The sequence below is a fragment of the Telopea speciosissima genome, chromosome 10 (genome assembly GCF_018873765.1).
Source record: "Telopea speciosissima isolate NSW1024214 ecotype Mountain lineage chromosome 10, Tspe_v1, whole genome shotgun sequence".
In the NCBI taxonomy this organism is placed as follows: domain Eukaryota; kingdom Viridiplantae; phylum Streptophyta; class Magnoliopsida; order Proteales; family Proteaceae; genus Telopea; species Telopea speciosissima.
Window position 1 is genome coordinate 55,639,440 of NC_057925.1, and position 24,415 is coordinate 55,663,854.

General features: G+C 39.9%; 1 protein-coding gene and 1 long non-coding RNA gene across 2 annotated transcripts in view; one reads left to right on the plus strand and one right to left on the minus strand.

The window, feature by feature from the left end:
* Positions 1-17,075, plus strand: LOC122642000. The gene is made up of 3 exons (XR_006330004.1): positions 1-15; positions 16,427-16,434; positions 16,948-17,075. It is a non-coding gene; the product is annotated as an uncharacterized LOC122642000 (long non-coding RNA).
* An 890-nt stretch (positions 17,076-17,965) lies between these two features.
* The window catches only part of LOC122643767, a 29,008-nt gene continuing 22,558 nt past the window's right edge, over positions 17,966-24,415 (minus strand). The window contains exons 7-9 of the mRNA XM_043837349.1: positions 19,907-20,006; positions 19,302-19,515; positions 17,966-19,200 (exon numbers count right to left, since the gene is read on the minus strand). Of these exons, the coding sequence (XP_043693284.1) occupies positions 17,966-19,200; positions 19,302-19,515; positions 19,907-20,006 (1,549 nt within the window). The remainder of the gene's footprint in view (positions 19,201-19,301; positions 19,516-19,906; positions 20,007-24,415) is intronic.

The following is a 24,415-nucleotide window of genomic DNA, read 5'->3' on the forward strand; positions in this document are numbered from 1 at the left end:
AGTTCAAATAGAGTCGTCACTAGCTTGAGGTGTTATGAATGACTTCCAAATACACGTGACCTTCATGGCTTACTCAAATAAACCAGTCCATTACTTTCCTTTCCTACGCACCCCATTGAAGGTCTCTACCCGTATAGGTTTAGGTTTTCCTATCCATAAGGTTCGGGTCTTTAAATTCATAGGATCGAAGGTCTTCATCCTCAAAGGTAACTCTTCTCCTCTTATGTAAGAGAGGAGTCACAACGGTTACCAATGCCTGCTAGTTCTTATTAGCTGGCCCAGTCGGGTACAAGTCCTAACCTCTTTCAATTCAAGGTATTGACTAGACTTAGGTGGTTCCCACAAATGGGTCACACAACGGGGTGTCCGATCTAGGGTATAGGCACATAATCATCACATATAAGTGTAGTCAAAGGTCTCCAAAACAAGCTAAAAATCCTAAAAGAAATCGGGTGGACTCACGAGCGGTGTCAGTACTCTGGGTCCGTTCGTGGCTCCTCTGCGAAAATAGGGAGAGTAGACTAACGGGCGGATGTGGAATGCGAATCCGTTCGTTTGTCCGATCTCAAAAGTCTCAATGGCCGAGAGGGTTTAAGTCAAACGGATTTACGGACGGATGCATGAATGTGGATCCGTTCGTTGATCCGCACAGATTTATAATGATAATTTCAAGTTTTATGCGGAGTGGATTCACGATAAGTGGATTTGCTCGTTCGTTCATTTGCAAAAATTTAACATAACAGAGCCGCGAGTTTTAAAACTCACTTTTGACTCCAAAGAAAGGAACATAACCGCAGGGAGAAAAAGCTCTACAGGGACTTCCGTTCAAGCTTCCCTCGGGTGGTTTTCTTGTAATCTTAAGCCTCAAGGTTTAACTCTCACTTGTTCAAGATATGGCTTTCTTCCCATTTCTACTTTCTCTTTTCTTAGATTTGGGATGAATCATCTCAAGTTGTGATCATGTCTTGATTTTGCTTGTAATCCCATAGCCATGTACACCAAATCCATACCAAAATTGATTGGCCGAAACTAGGATTTTTGGGTGTAATCAAGTCCTATTTGATCGATGGCACTAAGTTGTTGGATCCTTGTTTGATTATTGCATCTTTTATAAATTTCAAGTCTTTGCAAGTATTTTAGAGATTGTTGCTAGGTTTATCATATATAGTTGAATTTTACTTGGATTATGTTCAAGTTTTGGTTGTAGTAAAGTCCTCAATTCACAGTATTTTGGGAAAACTCACCAAGTTCAAATCTAATTCTTTTACATGTCATAAAATCTCATAGAAAATTATCACATTGTCTTATCTTCAAGCATATTCTCTTGTATACATGATTGTTGATAAAATCCTTAGAATCTTTCCTCTTTTCCTTAAATAAATAATTCTTGTCTCTTGTTGGCGTATTTTCATCCAATAACTTGCTTGTTTGATATTGGTTGGGATGTAAAGTAGCCAAAAGTATATGTTGTTCACATTGATCTCATTATTCACATCCACGCATTAGGAATCTCACATGGATTTTTACATGTGCATTGATCTTATTCATTTCTCTTTACTCCAAACATCTTCCTATGGTTATCGTGTCTCATTTTCCCTTATATGCTCTTGTCACAATATAATTTTCACATCTTGTAGACATTTCACTTCTATACTTTTATTTGCCAAGATAAAGCTTAAGTTACCGGGGTAAGATATGCCACAAGAGGGGCGAGGAAAACATCAAATAGAGGTAATAAAAGCCTAACATAGGTTGGTTCATCAAGACAGGGCAAGAAAACCCTTTCTAGCTTAGGAGGTTTTAGGTGTGGTTTCAGTAAGTTGCAACCACAGGTAAATCCGAGCTTTTACAGAATCAAATTTTGTTCTCAGAAATTCATGGATTCTCAATGGGTTTCACAAAATTGAATCCACGGGTGAAACCGCATGGCCCAAAAATTTAAAATTTTAAAACCTGCAACTTAGGGGTTTATTTCCCTCCTTCGAAACACAATCCTAATACATTTGAAGAACCAAAAGCCGTGATCGTTCTTGCTCTCTCTTCCCTCGGTGGATTTTAGTGCTCCCAATTACTCCTCAACAACATCCAATCGCATTCGGGTTAGATCTCTCTCTCTCCCATTGATTTCTCTCAAGGAGAAACCCCAAAATCGATTTCAGGTTTATAAAACTTGGGGTTTTTGTTTCCTTTTGCTCGGTAGGCTACTCACAATCTAATCTTAACCATTTTTTCACCATAAGCAACCTATACAAAGGCTTGCATACAATCTTGGCATCTAACTCAAGGGTTTAGGTTGGATTTTGGAAAAACCAAAACCTACTCAAATTTTCCTCTTCTCTTTTGCCATGTATGAATCGGTCTTACTAGATAGGGCTTAGTTTACATCCTTTGAGTTGTCACAAGCCAACTTTACTTGTTTCTCAAGATTCAAACTTCTAATCACAAAATCTGAAAATTCTTTTTGAAGCCCAAGGCATGCTCCATGATCGAACAAGTCTACTTCTTGTTTGAACTTACTACTTTGCATAAAGCATTATTTTCTAAGCATATTATGACCATGAATCTTCATTACTTATCATGTCATTCACATAATGGCCATGCCTTCCTTTTTTCCCAACTTCTTAGATCACAATTGGATAAAAAATCAGAATTTTCTAGCCTAAGAATTCTGCTGTAATTTAATTTGCTTTGAAAGAAAAATCAAGGGCTAGGTTTTGAGCTTCACAACCTTACATTGATCATCTACTTAGGCCTTAGCATTCAAGGTACTAATTTGCTATCAATCTTAGCTTTTGCCTGCAGGTTAAAACAATTAATGGCCCCATGAGCACGGCGTACATGCGTTGAACAAGTTGCACCAACTGTCCTAGATCCACTATGGTTTCAAAAGATAGAGGACCAAGAGCTTTACCCAGACTACTTCCGCTTTAAAAATATAGTGGAAGGACGGGATGTAGTGTTGGATGATCTCAAAGCTTCCATGGTGGGGCAGAGATTCGAGGCATTGGGGTGGACCAACATTCTCAACCTTCCTGAACCATACTACCTACAACTCATTTGCCATTCTATACAAATCTGGATACCGAGAACCCAGGCATACAGAATTATCGGGTTGTTTCATGTGTCAAGGGGGTTCCTATAGCCTTCATTGCGGCCACGGTTGGCGGCGTTATCAACGTGTCCATTGGAGGAGCAAGGACCTATTGTTCACTTAGAAGGAATCCCTATACCTTAATCAAGTGGGAGGTATTGACATTCGCGACCATAAGGCAGCTGAACCTACGAGTGGTGGATGGCTTCGATGAGGTCACGAAGCAACTCTCCAACCAGACTTGGCGCCTAGAGGTATCGAGAGAGAGGTAGGTGGCATCGACACCTTTCTTGGTCGCGATGGTGGCGGTGGTGCAATGTCTAGCTCAGTTTTCTCTCAACAAATTGAAGTTATCTCGGATCAGTTCTTCTAGTTTTTGTCTTAGGGTGCAAAACTGAAAACTTTTAGAAATGGTAGACTTGTATATTTAATCTGAGATGAACAGAATCAAATGTTTTGAGTTGGAACAGATGAGATCTTGCATTTTGAGTTGGGAAAGACACAGTTATGCCGAAGCAGAGAATCTGGAACAATCATGGTGTTTAGATTAGTATCTTTTGATTGAGCAGGATAGAATCGTATGTTTTTGTTGGAATAGATAAAATGATGAATATTGAAATAAGAAGAATATGGTTGCCTTCTGGGAAGATTTGGAACAACTTGACATTTCTAATTAATCTTATATATTTTTATGTACTTGCTTACTTCTTTCTTGTTTAAATCATTGTTGATAATTATGCTTGGTTATAATTGGTTCATTATTGTTTATGAATTTTAACATATAGTTACTCATTTATGACCTACTTAAGACTGAACCAAACAATTACATAGTTGTAGCTTAACAGCCTATGGTTCAAGTCCTAAGTTCCATGTTACCTATTATCTTCTAAGTTCTTATTTCACCACAATCAGTCTTCTCCTATGTCTGCACACAATCATTTATGTTCTTGAAGATTTTTAGTTTAGAACCTAATTGTGGAGAGTAAATCAAGAGTCCGCGAGACTGTGGTCGGTGCAGAGCATCATTGCTCTGATACCACTCTGTCACGCCCCCATCCCAACAAGGGATAAAATACATTATAAGGGGTGACTAGGACAATGCTTATCATCCTACTAAGCTGCCAGGATCACTGACACAGTGTCCCAACGCACAGTCATAACTAATATTAAAACAATATAATATCAGAGTGCGGAAAGGGAAATATTACATTCCAAATGATCAGTAGTTTTGCGGAAGCGTATAAAATCAATAGTTACAAGATGATCAAAGCCTAGATGATAAATACTGTAGTTAATCCATTTTTCATTACCATCTAATAATGATTAACAAGGGTATAACAGTAAATGTTTTTACATGGGCCTACGCTCTAAAATAAACAAAAGGGGAACAAGTCCCAAGAATTCTCACGGCCCGTAGGCGCAATCGTCACAAGGGCACCCGTTGCCATGTTCCTCTAACACAACTTCCGGCTCCTCCGTACCTGCATCATAATCTAAAAATTGTGTACACGAGGGGGTTAGCTCTCCACTGAGCCAGTGAGGGGATGGGGATGCACAAACACACAATTCACATAGTCCAATGATGCATGCATATGTTAAGTAAATTTTCCACCTAACATCACAACTAAGTCGAGGTATATCATCGTGACAACTCGGGAGACACTGTGGGTCACTTAACTTATCGCCACAATGAAACCTCAATTGTCACGTGGGACCTACGCCGATCGAAGCCTCCAAGACCACTCGAGTGGAGACCCGATAACCAATACTACCATGATGGCCTCTCCCACCTCCACGGAATCCGGTATCGATTACCCAACACCTAAACCCCTGTTGGTAAGGGTCGTAGCATAAGGGTGTAAAATCCTAGCCACGCTACATGCAAGTCCTATCGTCCCGAGATGTAATCCGGGCGCATCAACTTTTCATCCGGTTTAGTGCCCGGTTACCAGACGCACGGCGCATCTGATTCAACATGACATTCAAGCATAATTTCTTCATAATTATATATATTATCCGGGGTTCCAGCACGCACCCACCGCAATGAGACCCATCAAAGTAAAGCATCTCCAATTTACATCATAACATTCATATATAAAATATGCAATATGCACAAGCATGCTTAATAATTTATAATGATGACATAATATAAAATGCAATAATAATATCAAGCCCAAACAACCAAACCCACTCACAACGTATATGCCAAGCACCAAGATTATCAGTTGTCGCCTCGATCAAGCAATAAGCCACAAGATGAATATATTAACCTAAACAAAAAGTGAAATAAGGTTAAACGAGCGAAGGGAAAGGATCCCCAAAAGGTCTTCCATAATCACTTAAGTATAAGGTTTTAGAAACAAAGTGGTTGCAGGAGTAGTTTCATGCCCAAATTCTGCAACCACATGCAAATCCTAGGAAACCAGGGGTTCGGGACGTTTTAGTCAAGGTCGGTTGGATGTGGTTTGAAAAACTGAAACCGAGTGTAAATCCTAGGAAACCAGGGGTTCGGGCAGTTTTAGTCAAGGTCGGTTGCGAGATGTGGTTTCGAAGCGAAACGAGTGTAAATCCGAGCTTCACGGGGCCTTCTCGGGAAGGTAATTTCGGTGGTGGTTTCTTGCAGGTCTAAAACCACATGTAAATCCTAGCTAACCAGGGGCTTAGGAAGGTCTCTGCCAAGGGTGGTTGCAGGTGTGGTTTCTCAGGTGCGAAACCACATGTAAAACCACATACCGAGAATCAAAAATTGAAGGGTTTCTTGCTAGGGATTCATTTTCCAAGGGGTTTAAAGGTAGGGAGGCTTCAAGAAAGCTTCCTCCTAGGTCCATTAGGGTTCTAAGACCTCATTAGGTCCATGTAATCCCATGGATTTAAGAGGAAAAACAAAGAGAACCTAAATTAGGACATAATAGGGTAGAAACCTTAAATTTCTCAAATGGAAAGAGATTGCTTAGGCTTAGAGGTTGTAATGGAGTGAAATAACTCCACCATAGTCTAGGTTTAGAGGTTCCATCGATTCCTTGGGTTCCAAGAGAACCCTAGGTCGAATCTCTCCCATTTCCCAAACCTCAAAACTCAAAATAGATGAAGAGATGTGGGTTTCAATGGCTTACCTTCCCCAATGTAGAAAAGCTCCACGTAGAGGGCTCCACAAGGTGAGGTTCCAAGCCTTCAACCAAGCTTTTCCATTCCTCCTTCTCCTTTTCTCCTTCCTTCTTTCTTCTTTCCTTCTTTCTTCTTTCTTCTTTCTCCTTTCTCTCCTCTTTCTCTCCTCCACGATTTAGGTTAGATGGGAGAAGAAATGAACATGAATGCTTCTCCCCCCCCCTTTGTCTTATTTATAGAAAATGGGTCTTGAGTCCTTTAAGTTAAATGGGTCAAATAGCTAAATGGGTACTTTAAGTTAAATGGGTCAAATAGCTAAATGGGTGGATCCAAGATAAATGGGTCATTAGGCCAAATGGATAGTTTAAGTTAAATGGATCAAGAGGGCTTAATGGGTTGACCCATGGTCTTATTTAGGGTACAGGAATGGGTTAATCCATCTTTGGGTCAAATAGAGTCAAATGGGCCCTCAAGTTGAATGGGCATCTTAACTAAATGGGTCTGCCCACAGGTTTCAAATAGAAAAGAACCCACTTGGGGATGGGTCCATCCACCATAGGATTATAAGCCCATCACACGCTCCCTTAAATAAGTGGGACCCACAAATAGAATATTCCCAACTCAACTAAAATAGCCCAGGCGGTCTAAATCTTGACCCGCACTTCGAGGGCATCGAGGAAAAGGATAAATAAATAAGCCAAGGGCTAGAACTTACTTCTCCATTGCCATGGTGTGTCAATGGTAAGCCCGTATCATGGTCAATAATTTGTAACTGGGTTTGACCACCAGTGAGAACAGCTCACCAGCACGTGGCAGTGATAACCACACGTCACGGGGAAGAAATAATAATTAATTATGATCCGGGGTGCGGGTATAACAAATACATTGAATCCAAATAAAATATTAAGATGCCCCTCTTCAATTCCATGCAGAGTTTCTTGGTGGGTCTAATCCACGAGCAGCGTACCACTGAAAATTGTGAAACCGTTTCTCCGAATGCACAACATACGTATCCCATGACATGTTATGGGACCAATTGGTATGATAGTCCATTACCGATTGGAAAAGAAAAGCAGAGGGTTGGAATTTAATCTCAAAATCTTTATTGAACTCCTCAGCCCACCTGAGAAGCTTTTTGTCATACAAGGAGATGTCTCCGTAAAAACTGCTCTCCTCCTTCAAATGTTCCTCTTTTCAAGATCTATGAACCCCCAAAAAAAAAGCAAAATCAACAAAACAATACAACATACAATTTGAACAATTACTGTGGAATAGAATAGAATAGAACAAAAGGAATACCAAGAACAACTTCATTTTTCCCAAATATTTCTTCATCAGATCCTTTTCTCCATTTTGAATAAAAAATCTTTGGAATGATTGACGACTTTGACTCATAATGGAATTTTAACTAAAAGAAAAAAATAAATAAGGGAAGAAGATAGGAATAGAAGATAAGGCTGTCATTGGTTTGAATGGGAAAAAGAAGGTAGGAGTAGAAGATAAGGCTGTGTAGTATGGTTCTGCACCTAAAAGTAAAGATACTTGGTCTGTGAATTATTGGCATCATGTTCAGTTCAGCTAAAACCAAGGAAAAAGCATGTTGTTTGGTCATGGTTTCGACCGTTTCGACTTGCTTTCGATCGAAACCGTCGGTTTCAGTCGAAACCAGACCGAAACGCTCGAAACCAGGCCGAGTTAAGGGATTTTTAAAAGTTTCAGTCCAACTCGTCTCAGAACCTGTCGAAACTGAGACAACTCAATAGTTTCGACAGGTTTTGGTCGAGTTCTTGATCACTAGTTTTTATTGGATCACGTTTCGGATTAGGGTTTGTGACACCGAAACCAAATTGGACTAAAACCGATAAGACATTGAACCAAACTAAAAATCGGATCGAAACGGATTGCTTCAAGATATTCCAGATGTGGGGGGGGTTCGAGATAAGTAGGGATCGGTTTACAATGGGGACCACTTGAGAGGCACAGATGGCTGCGTTGATGTGGGATGATCAAATAGTATCTCCTCCATTGGAGTTCATTCCCTGCAGGATCCCTACGACGATAGAAGCTTATGACAGATGGTACCTTTTTAGCCTCCCATCGTGACACTACCAACTGAACCATCCTCATCCTCCTCAGCCGAAGGAAGCTTTAATATTATTATGGATTACGAGCCCAAGGTGTAGATAAAAGTTACAAGACCATGGGGACTTAGCCAAGCAGCAATAGTAGGATCAGGATGATAAGCTCCAAGAGTTCAGAGAGAGTGGTCCCAATCGATCTATTGCCAGTGTGCTAGAGTTAAAGGTGTCTAAATCGAATCTGAACCATTAAGGAGATGTTGGGGTTCGGTCGGTTTTGGGTTCTTGTGTTTTTCTTAACGGGCTCTTAGCGGTCCATTGATTTGATACCGGTTTGATTTCAATTTTTTAGATACAATTCTCCCCTTCGCGATGGATAACTTAGAGAGGATATGATGACAAAGGCAAGGCATGGGACATTGTTACTCTATTGAAATTTTTTTTCTTTAAGGAGATTTGAACTCATCACCTCTTAATTGGAGGTGTTGGACTTTGCCAAGTGAGCTACCCCCTTGGGATGGTTGTTGAATTTCTTTTCCGCCACAGAAACCTCACAACTCGTCTGTATCTTCCTTATTTGAGTTCTCAAGATATCTTGGGGACCAATGCAACATAAATATTTTTTGGGGTGATGTTCTCTACTCGAGAGTGCACGGTCTGCGCCAAGACATATGGGGTGGGACAAGGCAACCATTTCGGTCATTCAAGGGGCGGGGCAGTCATTTCGCCCAGCCCCCATATGCCTGGGCACATCCTACACCCCAGTGCAGAGAACATTTTCCATATTTTTTTTTTCTATGATAATTGCATATTGAGTCAAATATAGCTATTGTATTTCGTTGTCCTTGTGAAGAAAATGGTTTAACATAAACAAGAGAGGGTCAAAGACTAGCATGTGAGAGGTACGCCACTAACATTTCCAAAACAAACATATCATGCAAGATCTTTGGCATTGGAAACTCCATAAAACAATAGAGAAGTTAAACATTTTTTTTCCGTAAAGCATCAATATCTGTTATAGATTATAGGCTCCGTTTGGTTGCAAAGAAAATTGATGGAAAGGAAGTGAAAATTTTCAAACCTAAAAAAGAAAAGTTTATAAATATATACATAATATAATTCTATAAATTATAATTTCTCATCATAGTTAGTACTGATAGTTTTTAGATGTTCTTTTCAAGAAAAAAAACCCTTGCCTGACAACACAGTGCTTGTGTCCAAAAACAAAGGGAGGTGAAATGGCTGTCCCACCCTGTAAATATGAAAAATCTCATTTCTTGTTGATGCTCCCATACGCATTGTGTTTGGCCCCGTTCTGGTGTTAGAGGCCATGCCGCTAGACACGTCTTCCTAATTTTTATATTACTTTTCAAATTCAAGAGATTTTGCTGCTAAGTAAAGTTAAATTTAATTATCAAATATAAAATTATTTGGAGTTGATGCCATAAACATGTGGTAATATTTATTTGGACAAGAGATCTCTACTTTGTCGTATGGTGTCTACACAAACGTTTGGGCCAATGGGTGAACACACCTAGGTATCTACCTCAGGAGCAAAGATGTTATATCACGGTGTCCTGTGAGAGGGCGTAAGAAACACCAAGAACTAAAGATCTTTTTCCCTATTTACAAATCTTTCCTTTTTAGGTTTGACATTTTTTCACTTCCCTACCACTAATTTCCTTTGCAACCAAATGGAGCTTTACTAATTTGACTTTGGGAGAGAAAAGAAAAAGGATACTGGGAATAATAGAAAAGGCATACTAGAGAACGATGGATTTATCTTACAGTTGAAAGAATGGAAAAGAATCACTACAATTGAATCACAACAAATAATCAAACTAACAGACCATCAAACCACAACACCAAATCGGCTTCAGATGATAATAGGTCACACATTATGCACGGATCAAACGCAATTGAACCTTTTGTTGACGCCCACACCCAAGCATAAACCTTGCGGCATTCTGCAACTTCCCTGACATTATGACGGCAAGAACAGCAATCCGAAATCTCTTATTACTCAAACCAAATGGTTCTTCGGTTGAAAGCCTTCGAAATCCCCACCGGCGACGGACCTGACAAACCATACCATAGATGAAAGGGACTATCCCTGTGTAGGTATCCATCTTCTCTCCCTTCATTGAAACAACAATAGTTAAAAACTCCCACCCCAATTGGAATCGTTGTGTATCTTTGAGAACACTCAAGAGCAAAAGCACATTTCGAAGTTTAAATACAGTGAGTGTGGGGTTTTATGGCCCAACATAACATGCCAGCACGTCTTGATGGATTCCACGGCCAGAACCAAAACTAAATAATAAAAAAGTGAAGGGTTTTCCACCAAAAAACAATCAAAAAATTGCCAGCTCTCAATTACGACCAAAACAATAAAGAACAAGGGGATAGGTTCCCCACGCTGCCAGTGGGTGATCTTCCGTGTCACACCAATGGTGACATGGGAAATGGTATCATTCATATTAAAAAAATACCTATATAAGAGGGTGTACAGTTCATTGGCTGTATAGGAAACATTTTCGCAAAGCTAAATATGTATTACAGGAACTCATTGAACTCTGTTATCAATAGGAAATAATCAAACCAGTCTGCTAGATACCTGTCTTTGGAATCTTATCCATCTTCTCAAACGCAATAAAAGCATGGAGAAGTTTTAACAAACTCAAAGGAAGACCCAATATGCTGTGTGAATCCATGTTCCTTTATCTATCATTACCTGAAAAATAAAAAAGAAGATACAATCATTTACTAAAAGATGCATTTATATGATCTTTCACTGTCAAGACCAGGAAAAATAAAAAATATATGCTCAGAGCCAGGGGTACATTTTCTATTGAAAATAAGCAAATATTAGATTAGAAGATAATGGATTAAACAGTACATGAATAAAGCAAAACTAATTGGAAAGGAATTTCAAGTTCAACAAGCTCATAGTAAAAACTAAGGCCGACAAAGTGTGCTTCAAACGAAGATGTAAATTCTAGCAGCACAGTAGGTAAAAGCATAAATTGATCCCCTGCACTGAATGCAGCCAACCACTGTATTCCCAGTTGACATTGCTGAAAATATCAACTTTGGAATATAAAACCTAACAAAATCATTGCAAATCAAGTGGGTGTTGCCTCCTTGTCATAAAGCTTGGAAGCAACGCATATTAGATTGAGCACAACAACAATAACAACACTAAAATAATAATAATAATAATAATGTTGGGATAAGGCTGAGTGGTTGTTGTTGTTGTAATAATAATAATAAGTGTTTGTATTAGTAGAAAATGTCACAACTTGGTCGAAGTCAAATTAAAATGGCTACAGTTGTCATATCAATTACAGCTCAGCTTTAATGCTGTCATTTACATTGAAAAACCAGGTCTTTAAACTTCACTGTGGACCACAATGCAGACTTTTCAACCAAACATGTAGTTTGCAAGAATTGTGAAATTTCAAGATCCCTATACCATAAGAAAAATAGTAAATGCCAACATCAAGAAAATTATACTTTCAATTAAAGATGAATTTCTTCTCTATTGTTTATCCCAAAATGCAACACCCGTGACAACTGTCTTCAATTTTCCAGGTGTTCTTTTCATTAAAAATCCTGGTAAGACTAACTAATGAGGCAGGGGCGGGGGAATCAATGCTCAAGAAATTAGAAGATCAAACCCTCATTTCTCTAGAGGTACAAGATTTACGTAGTTCTTGCCTGGACAAGCAGCAGAGAATAACCCAACACCCCATAAAACAAAGGAGTAAGATCTGAAATGATGAGCCAATCCCAATGCACCCATCTAACTGACTCTCAACCTATGGCTAAGATCTCTCAAAAATTCGATTTAAATATTCATTCTAGATAAGGATGGTTAAGGATGAACTGGACAGATTTATGGGCTTTGGTTATAAATGCTCAAGATCCCCAGACAAAACATGAAATTCAACACAATGTACACCATTTCAGTTTCACCAAATGAACCCAAATCCAGTGCAAGACTCCACCAAAGCTTCCGGGACTGTATGACTACTTCAAACACGGGATATTGCTTCAATATAAGGGACATGTTAGCCAGTTATCCCAACTTATTGTCATCCCTAATTCTGTTAGGCAACAGTAAAGTGTCGAATGACTCATAGGCACATTATATATCAGAAACTGTAAAACAGATGCATTTAAATCCATAACGAAGCAGCAAGCTATACAGTTGAAACAAAAGAAAAACCCAGAATATAAAGGAGCTCACATACCCACTCTTGGAGTTCCCTTACTCCTAGGTCTGTCCACACGAGCCAGCAAACTACAAACTATACCAATTTCGGAATCTACACATGCTCAGCAAAAGGAATGTATGGCTATGAAATGAAATGTCTTTTACCAACAAGCAAAATAAGAACCATAAACCACAAATGCAGATCATCCAACAGCAGACAAGAAGATGATACACATTTCCATCTGCCTCCCCTCGATCTCACACAAATTTGTCAATTAGATTCACATTTTTTGCATATTATCCATAGAAAAACCTAGACTAAGGATTTGTTTCAATCCTCAAAGGAACAGACTTAGACCAGATCTGTTTTTACAGTATAAGTTCTCCCCATGACCAGCTAAAGATGGAAGGAATGATATAAATATAAATACTACTTTGCTTCTGCTATTTTATCTCCTCCCTCATACCTCTAAAAGTACTCTCCTCCAAACTGAATAGGATGATTACACTCCACAGAACTCTCTCGTTTAAGCTTGACCTTTAAATTTACTTGAAACCATCCTCTCCCCAGGATGTTGCAAAAGTCAAGTAATATGTTGCTGCAGCATGGAAATATTAAGTTCACTAATATCTTCTCCATACAGTCTATCATCTGTTCCAAATCAAGGAAATATTAAAGTCTCCAAACCCATCAACTATTTTATTTTAGCAACTCTAACCTTTTAACTTTGAGAACCAAAATTCAGGTAGTTCAGTGTGAAATCAAGTCAACAATGACCCCAAGCTATCAAACATACACCACCGTCTTAACTCAGCATTAAAACCAGAACAAAATTTAGTTTTACCACCTAGATGCCACTTCTTCCCTTGCTCATCCCCCATTAAATTACTAACTTCAACACAGATAACAAGCAACATACTCAATTTTGAACAATCAGAAAAAAGCTTCAAGAAGGAATGACACTTGCTTCAAAGCGACTGTAAGCTACTTGTTAAAATTCATATATGCCATGTACATACGTTGCAGGGTAATTCGTCATACTGAGAATTTGGTTAATAGAAAAATAAAGGATATACAAAATTTTTTTTTTTGGGGATCAAGGTTATAGAGTTCAGAATCAGAGATGAATAGTTTCACACTGATTCCGATCTGATCCCGTTCCGGATCAGACAGAATCAGCCGGTTCCTGTCAAAGAATCCAGAGAACTGGATCAGCTGAAACAATGGTCAATTAAATATTAAAATATAAAGACAAAACCTTTTCTCCTTCATGGCTTCCTCCAACTTCTTCCCTCTTCCTCAAACACAAACCCCAAGCCTTTAGCACATCAAAACGCATTGTCGCAGGCCATTGCAGCCTCCCAGAGACCGATGGTCAGCACTTGACATGACGTGCGGACATCGTGACAGACAACTGGTGAGTTACATTGAGGCGAGCTGAGTTACAAAGGTATGCAGCAGGAGTGTCTTAATGGGGAATGTAGAATGGACATGGATAGATTGGCATTACATGTACACAAAAGGGTAACCACAACCCATCGTGATGGAAGAAACAAGAGAAGGGTGGAAAGGGATTGGCAACCTGCAACATCAACCTTGCTGGGAAACCAGGAACAGATCCGCCTTTCAATTATATACTCCACCCTCCATTTCTTCCTCTCTCCCGGTTTCAGAAGCATATGCTCTGCCAGGATTGTCGTCGATGGAAAGGGAAAGTTGCAGGAATCGGTTCGATCCGGATCACTCTGGATCGGATCACCCGATCCAAAATAGGTTGTGGAGAATCACTAAGAATCAAGATCGGGTGATAGCAATTCTGATTCGAATGAGGCGATTCATCCAATCCGATTCCTTAATCCATCTTTTGGATAGATGATATTTTGGAGTTATTTAAGATTTGCTGTCGCTTCTCTTCCCCTCGTTTCCTATTTTCTCTTCTCATTCTAGCTTCTCTATCACTTCAGAATTTCAAGAGTCAAAACAGAAGTAATATTGATACCTGCAAGCTTTAAAGGAATCAGGGAAGACAGATCCCAGGAACCTAGCTCCTACAAGAAATCTACAATGAGTGCATACCCAGTGCACGAGGCTCCCGCTACTGCAGGGTCTGGGGAGGGTCATAATGTACACAGCCATACCCCTGCTTTGCAGAAAGGCTGTTTCCAGAGACTCTAACCCATGACAACTTGGTCATAATGAAGCAACCTAACCGTTCCACCATGGTCGATCCTCTACAAGAAATCTACAATATACTAGGGAAATAAATTGTTATACTCCTTCAAACAAAGGACTGTATAAGACCTAAGGTCCTTAATTCTAGATGAACCATTTAGCCATATCATAGATATGACCCATTAAACACTGATCCAAAGACTGGATGGCCCAAGCCAAGAAATTTTTTTTATAAGAAACAGATCAAGAATAAAATCACATGGAAATGCTCCATATGCCACCTATAATTCTTACGGCCATGTGGCACATTTCCAATCATCGACTGTTTCCCACTTAACCACCCAAGAGCTATATTAGATATTCAAACTTTCTAAGGAATCAAGGGTCATTCAAGAGTTATATTAGATAGGAGAATTATTAGGCCCCATCTATGAAGCAGACGAGTCACTTAAGTCTGGATCTATGACTTGCTCGGAAACATGTATAATCTAAAATGAGAAGTCTATGATGAATCCAGGTCCAATAGATAACAAAATGAATAGATTGATAATGATACAAACAAAAAAATAAATAAATAAGGCATACAGTATCATCATGCATACTCAAAAAGATCTTGTTTTTCACCTTGACCTCTGATTTCTGAAATTTGCAACAGACGAAAGAAATTTAACAATTCAAATGAACTTCTTAGACATTGACATATGAGCATACTCATCGTTAGCATGTTTCAGTCGACAAACTGCACCAAAATTTACTGTACAGTCTCCTCACAAAAGATCTGCAATGATCATGCTGCAAGCTGACAAGTGGACTACAGAGATGTCTGCATGGTCCACTCTCACAAGCATGCCCTTGGTCAATCCATAGAATAAGCACATTGTTCGTCCAACTTGACTCCCGAAACATTTCATCTCAAGGTACAGTATAATGTATTATTGGCAGTCTTGTACTATTCAATATTCCACCAAAAACTGCGCCATATTGTTCTTGAACATAAACACCATAGGAGAGTTAATAAGACTGCTACATCATTGCATGATGGGAAAGGTAAACATCAGGTTCAAATAGGATTGTTGAATAAACTCAAATACAAGCCCCCATCACCCCACCAAGGAATATAGAGAGAGATATACAAAAACATGTAATGGATATGCAACCTCCGACAAACCCCTACTCATGGATATGCAACCTCTGACCCCCTAGACAGATACATCATATATGGGCATGTAAAAAGGTTGTAGGTGCCTCTAAAAGAACATGAGAGGAGAGTAGTGGACCGAATGGGCACCACAGTGGATATAGAGATCCATACTTCTTTGTTTTTCTCGTTTGATAAATTAATTTTACAGTTTCATAAGAGAGAAGGGTGAAACTTCAAAAGCTCCCAAGTTAACTCTTCTAGGAACAGATGCAGTTCTATAACTGCCCAAAAAATCCAGGTGCCAAAGGGGAAGGCATCACTTTCTTGTAGAAATCTTAGGAACCTGGAATTTTCAGGGAGCTTTCATTGAATCTGAGCTAACTTAACAACAGAAACAATACTTACACCACAAACTGCAATCATGTTCTTGAACCCCAATTAAAACCCTTGCTTGGGAAGCCCATGGAGAAAGCTCAATTGGCAAGGACCAACACCACAAATAAGAGGTCATGAGATGAACTCTCCTTGGGGCTTACCTATCCAAAAAAAAAAAAACCTTGCTTGGTGATCCATATCCAATTTAAGATCAAAACAGACACATGAATTCCATATTAGTTAGATATGGAAGTCCAAATTTCGATCAATACCTTTTCTATAGGTATAAAGCATGGATCCATTCAGTTCCATGGCCAGGATCTGATCTTTCCACATCAAAGCACCCAGATAAAATGCAGCCAACTGTTCTGTTAATACACATCCATTAAAAAAATGAATACATCTCAATAGCTCATTCCAGGCCCCGGCCCTTCTCCAACCCAAAAAACAAGCACACCAGTGTACCCTGAGATATATAAAACTAAACATCTTTTATCAAGTCATGGACGTACTTACAAATATTTGGCTTCCAGCCTGTTCCATGTAGCAGTACAGCATAAAACCATCTCAAGAGGCCCTACTATGAGATCATTTAGAAATGTGAAGTGGCAGTAAATAATATAACAGAATATATGGTATCTATGCTGCTGAAACAATGAAATAGGTTTTATCATCAAAACTTCATTTTTAACTTAACATCTGAATTTGCAAAAGAACTAGATTAACTCTTCAATTACAACTTCCCATAATGGAGTTAAAAGGTAGAGTGCCAAAAACACCTACAACATGCTCATCAAGCATTTGCTTGGAATAAACTCAAAGTTGCCTGGTTAGATTGAATAATCATCTCAGGAAGATCATATGCACTACCTCCACCAGAAGTTAGGGGAAGGCTGTTGCACAGGGACTCAGAATTATGCCACATCACATCCACATGAGCAACTTGAGAACCAGACTCAGTTGAACATAATGATCTATTGATGATTTCAGACTTCCCACAAAAGTAACTGCATCAGAACCATGGCAATTACATTCACCAGCAGCATCTTCATGTACATTAAATTCACTATAATCCTGATGGTTCAACTCAAAACAAGTTGCACCACAAGTATCTGCCTCAGGAGGTACATTTTAATGGGAAATGCACAGTTTCAGATTTACAAAGTCCAGTACTTTGACTCGGCCTGAGAATGAAGTCCTACAGAAGAAACACGACAAGAATGCACAGAAGCTCCACAAGAACCATGGTAACTAGGTATAACTGAAGCCACAGTATTTTCTCCTTCACTTGAGTCAAAACCTTTACTATGATGATACATTATTACACTTGGAATCGACAATGAAGGGATCCTCGCCCAACAACCTCAAAAGCTTCACTTTTGACTGTATGAGTATCAGTTCCAGTAACAGTTGCATCACAAGAAAATTTGGAGACCTTTGCAACTTGAAATCTTGATGTAAAAAACTTTCTCCAGAACCCTGAAAACTACACTGAGAAAGAGTAGAAAGAGGTTGAGCATCATGAGGACAGATTTGAATGGTACCCTCTGAAAGATGGCAAACAATATTTCTACTGGGAACTGGTGAACAATGCACAGAAGCAGCATCTGGGAATTCAGATTTGGCAGCAATAGCTTGGATATACACCATCAACAAAAGCATGCAAATGAGGATCAGAAGCAATGATTTCAGTTTTAACATCATGGACGTCTAATGTACCACAACCAGATGCATGGATGTTTTCTTCAGTATCCACATAATTAGAAGTAGAAATAACATTCCGCTATTCGGTTATCTTGGTAGTTTTCTGCAGAGAAATTTCCTCTAGAGAGCAAAGATCAGGTTTAGTGCCAGCAACATCAAGCTTTACTTCAAGAAAACAATCTTCCTCACCCTCTGAACTAGATTGAGTAGTAAATGCAATAGCAGAATCCGACAAAGGCTTTTTTTCCTTCACAAGTTCATCTTGTGTGGGACAAGAATAAAGGAGAGATGCGGAGTCAATAGCAACTTCTTCAGACTTATATGACGTGCTTCTCTCCGTGAAAGCTTGAAACATAGCTTGACCAGGATCATCTGAAGGATTGCACATCAAATCAGAAGTATCATGTGACAAACCACTGATATCCTCGAAACCAGATCTAACAGAAGCAACTTCATCTTTTTTTACTTGAATATCACAGACAACATCCTCATCAGAAGCACAGACATTAGGAATAGCAGGAGGCTTTTTTTCTTTCACAAGTTCATCTTGTGTGGGACAAGAATAAAGGAGAGATGCGGAGTCAATAGAAACTTCTTCAGACTTATATGACGTGCTTCTCTCCATGAAAGCTTGAAACATTGCTTGACCAGGACCATCTGAAGGATTGCACATCAAATCAGAAGTATCATGTGACAAACCACTGATATCCTCGAAACCAGATCTAACAGAAGCAACTTCATCTTTTTTTACTTGAATATCACAGACAACATCCTCATCAGAAGCACAGACATTAGGAATAGCAGGAGGCTTTTTTTCTTTCACAAGTTCATCTTGTGTGGGACAAGAATAAAGGAGAGATGCGGAGTCAATAGAAACTTCTTCAGACTTATATGACGTGCTTCTCTCCGTGAAAGCTTGAAACATTGCTTGACCAGGACCATCTGAAGGATTGCACATCAAATCAGAAGTATCATGTGACAAACCACTGATATCCTCGAAACCAGATCTAACAGAAGCAACTTCATCTTTTTTTACTTGACTATCACAGACAACATCCTCATCAGAAGCACAGACATTAGGACTAGCAGGACCATCTAATGGACCTTGCATCACATCAGAAGTATCATGCGAAGAACCACCAGTATCCTGGAAACTTGATCCAACAGCAGAAACTTCTTCAGTTTTTACTTGACCTTCACGGACAACACCCTTATCAGAGGCAGTGACATCAGGCTCAGCAGGACAACCAATATCGTATACCATTGCTGCCTTAGGCCTATCGCCACCGCTTTGGACTACAACAGGCTCCATAACTGACAAGAACGGCACAAGATTGTGAACCAAATTCAAAATTTTAAAAAATAATAATAATAAAGCTTATACAGAAAACTAAAATATATCAGTTATGAGTTACCTTCAACAGCACTAACATTCCCCTCAGAGAGTTCATCCTTCAGCAGAAACTTCTGTAAAAGATCTGCACCAGGGAATACTAGCATATTCATGGATCTCATTTCTTGTTTGTGCAACTCCTCAAGAGGTTTGAACCCGAAAACTACAGTCCATGTATGCATAAGTTCGGAGATAGCAGGTATGATCAGTTTCTCCACATTTAGAGAGCAGAGGACCTACACATGATTTCAGCAAAAATTATTCCCATAGCAGAGTCGAGATTTGAAATGAGAAAAATACAAGGTTGAAACATAATTAGCTTTGAGTAGAACCTAAAAATCAAGCTGGACACAGAAAACCAAAAAGGTGTCAACCACCTGTGAATGCGAATGCAACTAACAGTACCAACATACAACAAGACAATATTTGGGGTGATTTCATGTATTCCATTCATTTGCAAATTAGTCCTGTTTTACTTAGGTTTTGAGGATCAGTGACAAACTTAACAACTACACCCAAACTTTCCCAAACCAAGTAACTGTTAAGTACTAATAACTTATTTTATTTTTTTTACTTTTAATGCATTTACATGTACAAACAAGAAATAAGAAAGTCTAAAAACCATACCGACTCAATTGTATTTAGAAGCCGACGGCACATTCCTTGGCGTCTATAAATATGACGAGTCCCAATGAAGGGCATCTCTGCTAACCTTGTCCCATGGATCCTATACAACCATAACATTTAGTCAGAGCCAGAGGAGGAGCATGATTCCTACAAATGAATCCCGTAAGCTAAAAAATTCACCAGGTAATGTAATTCAATCAAATTTAGAAAGTAAATCCTTTATTTTGTAATTTAGTCATTTTTCACATGAAGAACAACATTGCTGTTGTTTCAATCAGTTGGTGTACGCATAAAATCAATTCATACAAGTAAAATTTTCAGATTAGGTCCTTTATTTGAATAAATCAACTATTGAGATTTTAGAAATAAGGCTCTGTCATTTAAATACATAACATAACTACAAAGCCTAAGTAGCAAAGGCCAGTAAACAATTAACAAAGGTTTCAACTACCAAAACAAACCAAGTATGATGTCCCACCATAGTTTTGAAACCAGGTGAAAGGTCAAATATGGATGAGACCAAACTGGACATCTCTGCATTTGACTATAGCCATAAACCAAACTCTCACAAACTTCAATAGACCAGCCAGTTTCCACAGATTTCTAGCAACCATGTGAATCGGACAGCTTCAAGAAAACATTATGTTCAACTTCCCAAAAATCTAGGTACAAAAATGGCTCATAGAAACACTGCCCAATCATTTCATGACCTTTCCCATAATCAATCATACAATTATTTTAGGGATCGTAATGGAGCGTGTTAGAACAGGAACCCACCCCCAGTCTGGGATTGGGTATGATATAACCCTTATCAGGTAATGGATGGGCATGGTATTTGGATACTCAGGGTACCCACCAGCCCCAACATAACCCACAAGTACACACCTGGTTACCTTGTAAAATTTGGGAGTCCAATACAGGTATTCAACTCAACACAACCTTATCCCAACTAAATGGGATCGGCTACATGGATCCTTTTCCTCCAATCAGCTCTGTTCAAAACCATACTTGTTACTAGTCCTAAGTTATGCATGTCTTTCCTCACCACTTCTCCTCGAGTCATTTTAGGCCTAACCCTGACTCTTTTAGCTCCTTCTTCAATTTGAATCAAATCACTCCTCCATACTGGAGCATTCAAAAGCCTACATTGCACACGTCTATGCCACCTCAAACAATTTTCTTCCAACTTATCATGTATCAGCGCTACTCCTAAATTAGCTCTAATTTGTTCATTCCTTATTTCATCCTTTCTAGTTTTACCACTCATCCGTCTCAACATCCTCAGTTCAGCTACATTAAGTTTATCTATATGTTGTTTCTTCACTGCCCAACATTCAGCTCCATATATCATTGTTGGTTGTATAACTATCCTATAAATTATTCCTTTGAGTTTTAAAGGAATACATCGATCATACAACACTCCGAACACGCCCCTCCACTTCATCCATCCTATTTTAATTCTTTGTGCAACACCATTCTCTATTTCTCCTTCATTCTTTATGATTGAACCTAAGTACCTAAAAAAAAAAATTTTTGGGGTGAATAAAAAATTCTTTACCAAAACCCCAAAAGGGAGAGAAGGGAGAAAGCGGGAAGGAGAACTATACAAGTTTCAAGCCCTAGGAAGGGGGGCTAGGAGACTGAAAAAGAGAAACATCTAATACCCAAGATACAACAATGTGCTTGTTCCTTGGGGAATCAGAAAGGGAACCATGGGGCAGCATATGAAGTTTAGAGCCGACATAAAAAAAGATGGATTTCCAAATTGAATGAATGGAGTTGGAGGTCCATCACCCAAGATTCTGCCCCATCCAAATGTGAGAGATAGCAGAGCCTCGAACACAAGCTTACCAACATTATCACAGATATAGCTACCAGAAAAAGTCATACCCAACCAAGGCCATTCCCGAGCAAAGGGTGGGGATCTCCTACAACGGGGCCAAAAGGAATCAAGGGCTTTTTTTTCCAAATAGTGGAGGTAAAAGGATAGGAGAAGAAAAGGTGATCGATATCCTCAATGCCATTCCAACAAAAAATACAATAGGGGAGGGGGGGCAGGGATGTTGCGGTGGAAGAGGAAAGCTTGGGTGGGGAGGCAAAGGTTGAGAGTTCTCCAAACGATGAAACTATGGTAGGGGATATGGCCATTGAACCAAACTAGTTTGTGCCAAGGGAAGTTGGGGGTTGGGGTTCTGACAAAATTCCAAGCGGATCTAAAGCTAAAAAGACCATTAGAGGAGGGGAGCCAAATAACCTTATCCGCACGAAAGGGGAGAGGGGGTGATGGGGAGAAAGGACCAAACCTGAGAGAGACCGGAGGGAGAGGAGGGGAAGGGAGGGGGGACGAAGAACCATTGGAGATGATTGAGGAAAGAGGAGCATATTTGGGGATTCCAAAAGAGTAGACCGATTGAGCCCCAAGTAAGTTGTAAAGGACTCCTAGGGGGTGCCAGGGATCAAGCCAGAGGGAGATGGAGGACCCATCGGCAATCACAGAGGAAGTTGCACTAAGGGCAAGGGGGCGAAGGAGAAGGATTTTACGCCAGACCCAAGATGAGTCAGCGGGAAGGGGAACAATCCAAATGGAGTCATTTTTTGAGTTGGTAGGAGTAAACCCAATTGACCCAAATAGAATCATGCCTGATGGAGACTTTACATATGAACTTAAGGATACCCGCAATATTAAAATCACGGATTCTGTGAAGGCTAAGACCTCCTTCAAATTTGGGAAGGCAAATGGAGTTCCAAGTTCCAACTGATTGGGTGGAGGAATTTAGATGCTTCTTTCCCTTTCCAGAGGAAAGCACATAAGAGGGATTCCATTGCTTTAATGGTAGACTTAGGAAGCCCTAGATGCCACACCTGTAGATGTAGGGGGATTGAAGAACTGATCTGATACACTCAATCCTTCTTGCATAGCAGAGGAATTTGCCTTTCCACAACTAGAGCCTTTTACGGATAAGGTCCAGCATAGGAATACAGTAATAACCGGTTAGCCTAGCAAGGATGATAAGAAGACCCAAGTACCTAGAATTTTTACTTTGCAGTAACTCCCTATCATCAATTTCACCACCTCACTCTTAGTCTCTTCTTTTTTTTTGGTTCTAAACTTATCTTAAAACCTTCCATTCCAAGGTTGATCTCCATAATTCCAAATTGGTATTTATCCTTGCTTTTGACAAAAACATTATCATCAGCAAATCATTGAAGTTTTATTATAGGACAGACCCTACCCGTGAGAGAACCTTCTTGCGGACATTGGCCGCCACCACCCATCTCATTCCTCCCTCCCTCTACCACCCATCCTCCCCAACCCCCTACCACCTTGAATGACTTGGAGCTCCCTTTCCAGCCAGCCACATTCTCCATCTAGAGAATGCCTCTCGCTCCACTTCATACCCTACTTCAGTTGGATCAGCCAAAACTGTGCTCTTACCAATTCAGCCTTTTAGACAACAAAGCCATGAAATGACAAAAGTGCAAAACTCCCTAGAAGGGCAAATGGCTTCTTCCTATTCGCTTCTTCTACTGCTGAAGACAAGTTGTGTGCCTTGGAGTTTGGGCTTAACGAGTTTTGCACTTTTGCAGTGAATAGGAAGAAACCATTTGCCCTTTGAGGGAGTTTTGCACTTTTGCCTTATAGATGGTGCAGAGAGTGGATGGAGGGAGCAACTTATGCTACTTCCTTTTCTCCCCAAGTCGAAACAGTGTTAAGGCTCTCTAACGAGGTTACTTTACAACCTCTTTCTCCTCGGTTACCCAATCCTCACATATCTACCACTGCGAGACCCACCAATCCTATAACCCACTCTCCCACTACCTTTCAGCCTAATCCTCCCTTTGGGTCCATCCACCCCTCTTTAAGCCCAAAGTCCCCCCTCTCTCGGGCCCTCACCATTTGGCCCATCTGCCCCTCCACCCCTTCTTCTTCTTGGGTCCTATCCATCTAGTCCACCTGCTACCTCCACTACCTAAACCCATCTCACATGGGCCTTCTGTCACTATTACCAACCCATACCCTCACTCGTAGATCCCAAGCCCTTTGGACTTCAACTCGAGTACATCCCAACCGACCACAACTCATATTACCCACTCTCTTCCATCATCATTCCTACCCGTACTCTGATATCCCATTGCAACGGTATTGATCCCAACACTGCTAAACCTCCTTCAAGCCGTGTATGTGTGCTCCTCCATTGACCTTCACTCCCTGATTGCCCAAGAGAAAGGCTTCTTTTGTTAGAAATCCTAAATCAAATGGCTTGAGCTTGATAACTCCAATACTACCTACTTCCACAGAACTATGAGATCCAACTGCAATTCCATTACCAATCTTCTTATGAGTGATGGTTCCATTCTCTCCTCTATTGAGGACACCAAGTCTGAGCCCATTTATTTATTCAAATCCATCTCCCACCCTTTCTTCCTCTCCCCATATTATTCTTGAGGGTCTCCTTAACAAGTTCATTCCCTCCTCCCACTCTCCATCCCTCTAGGCCATCCCCTCTG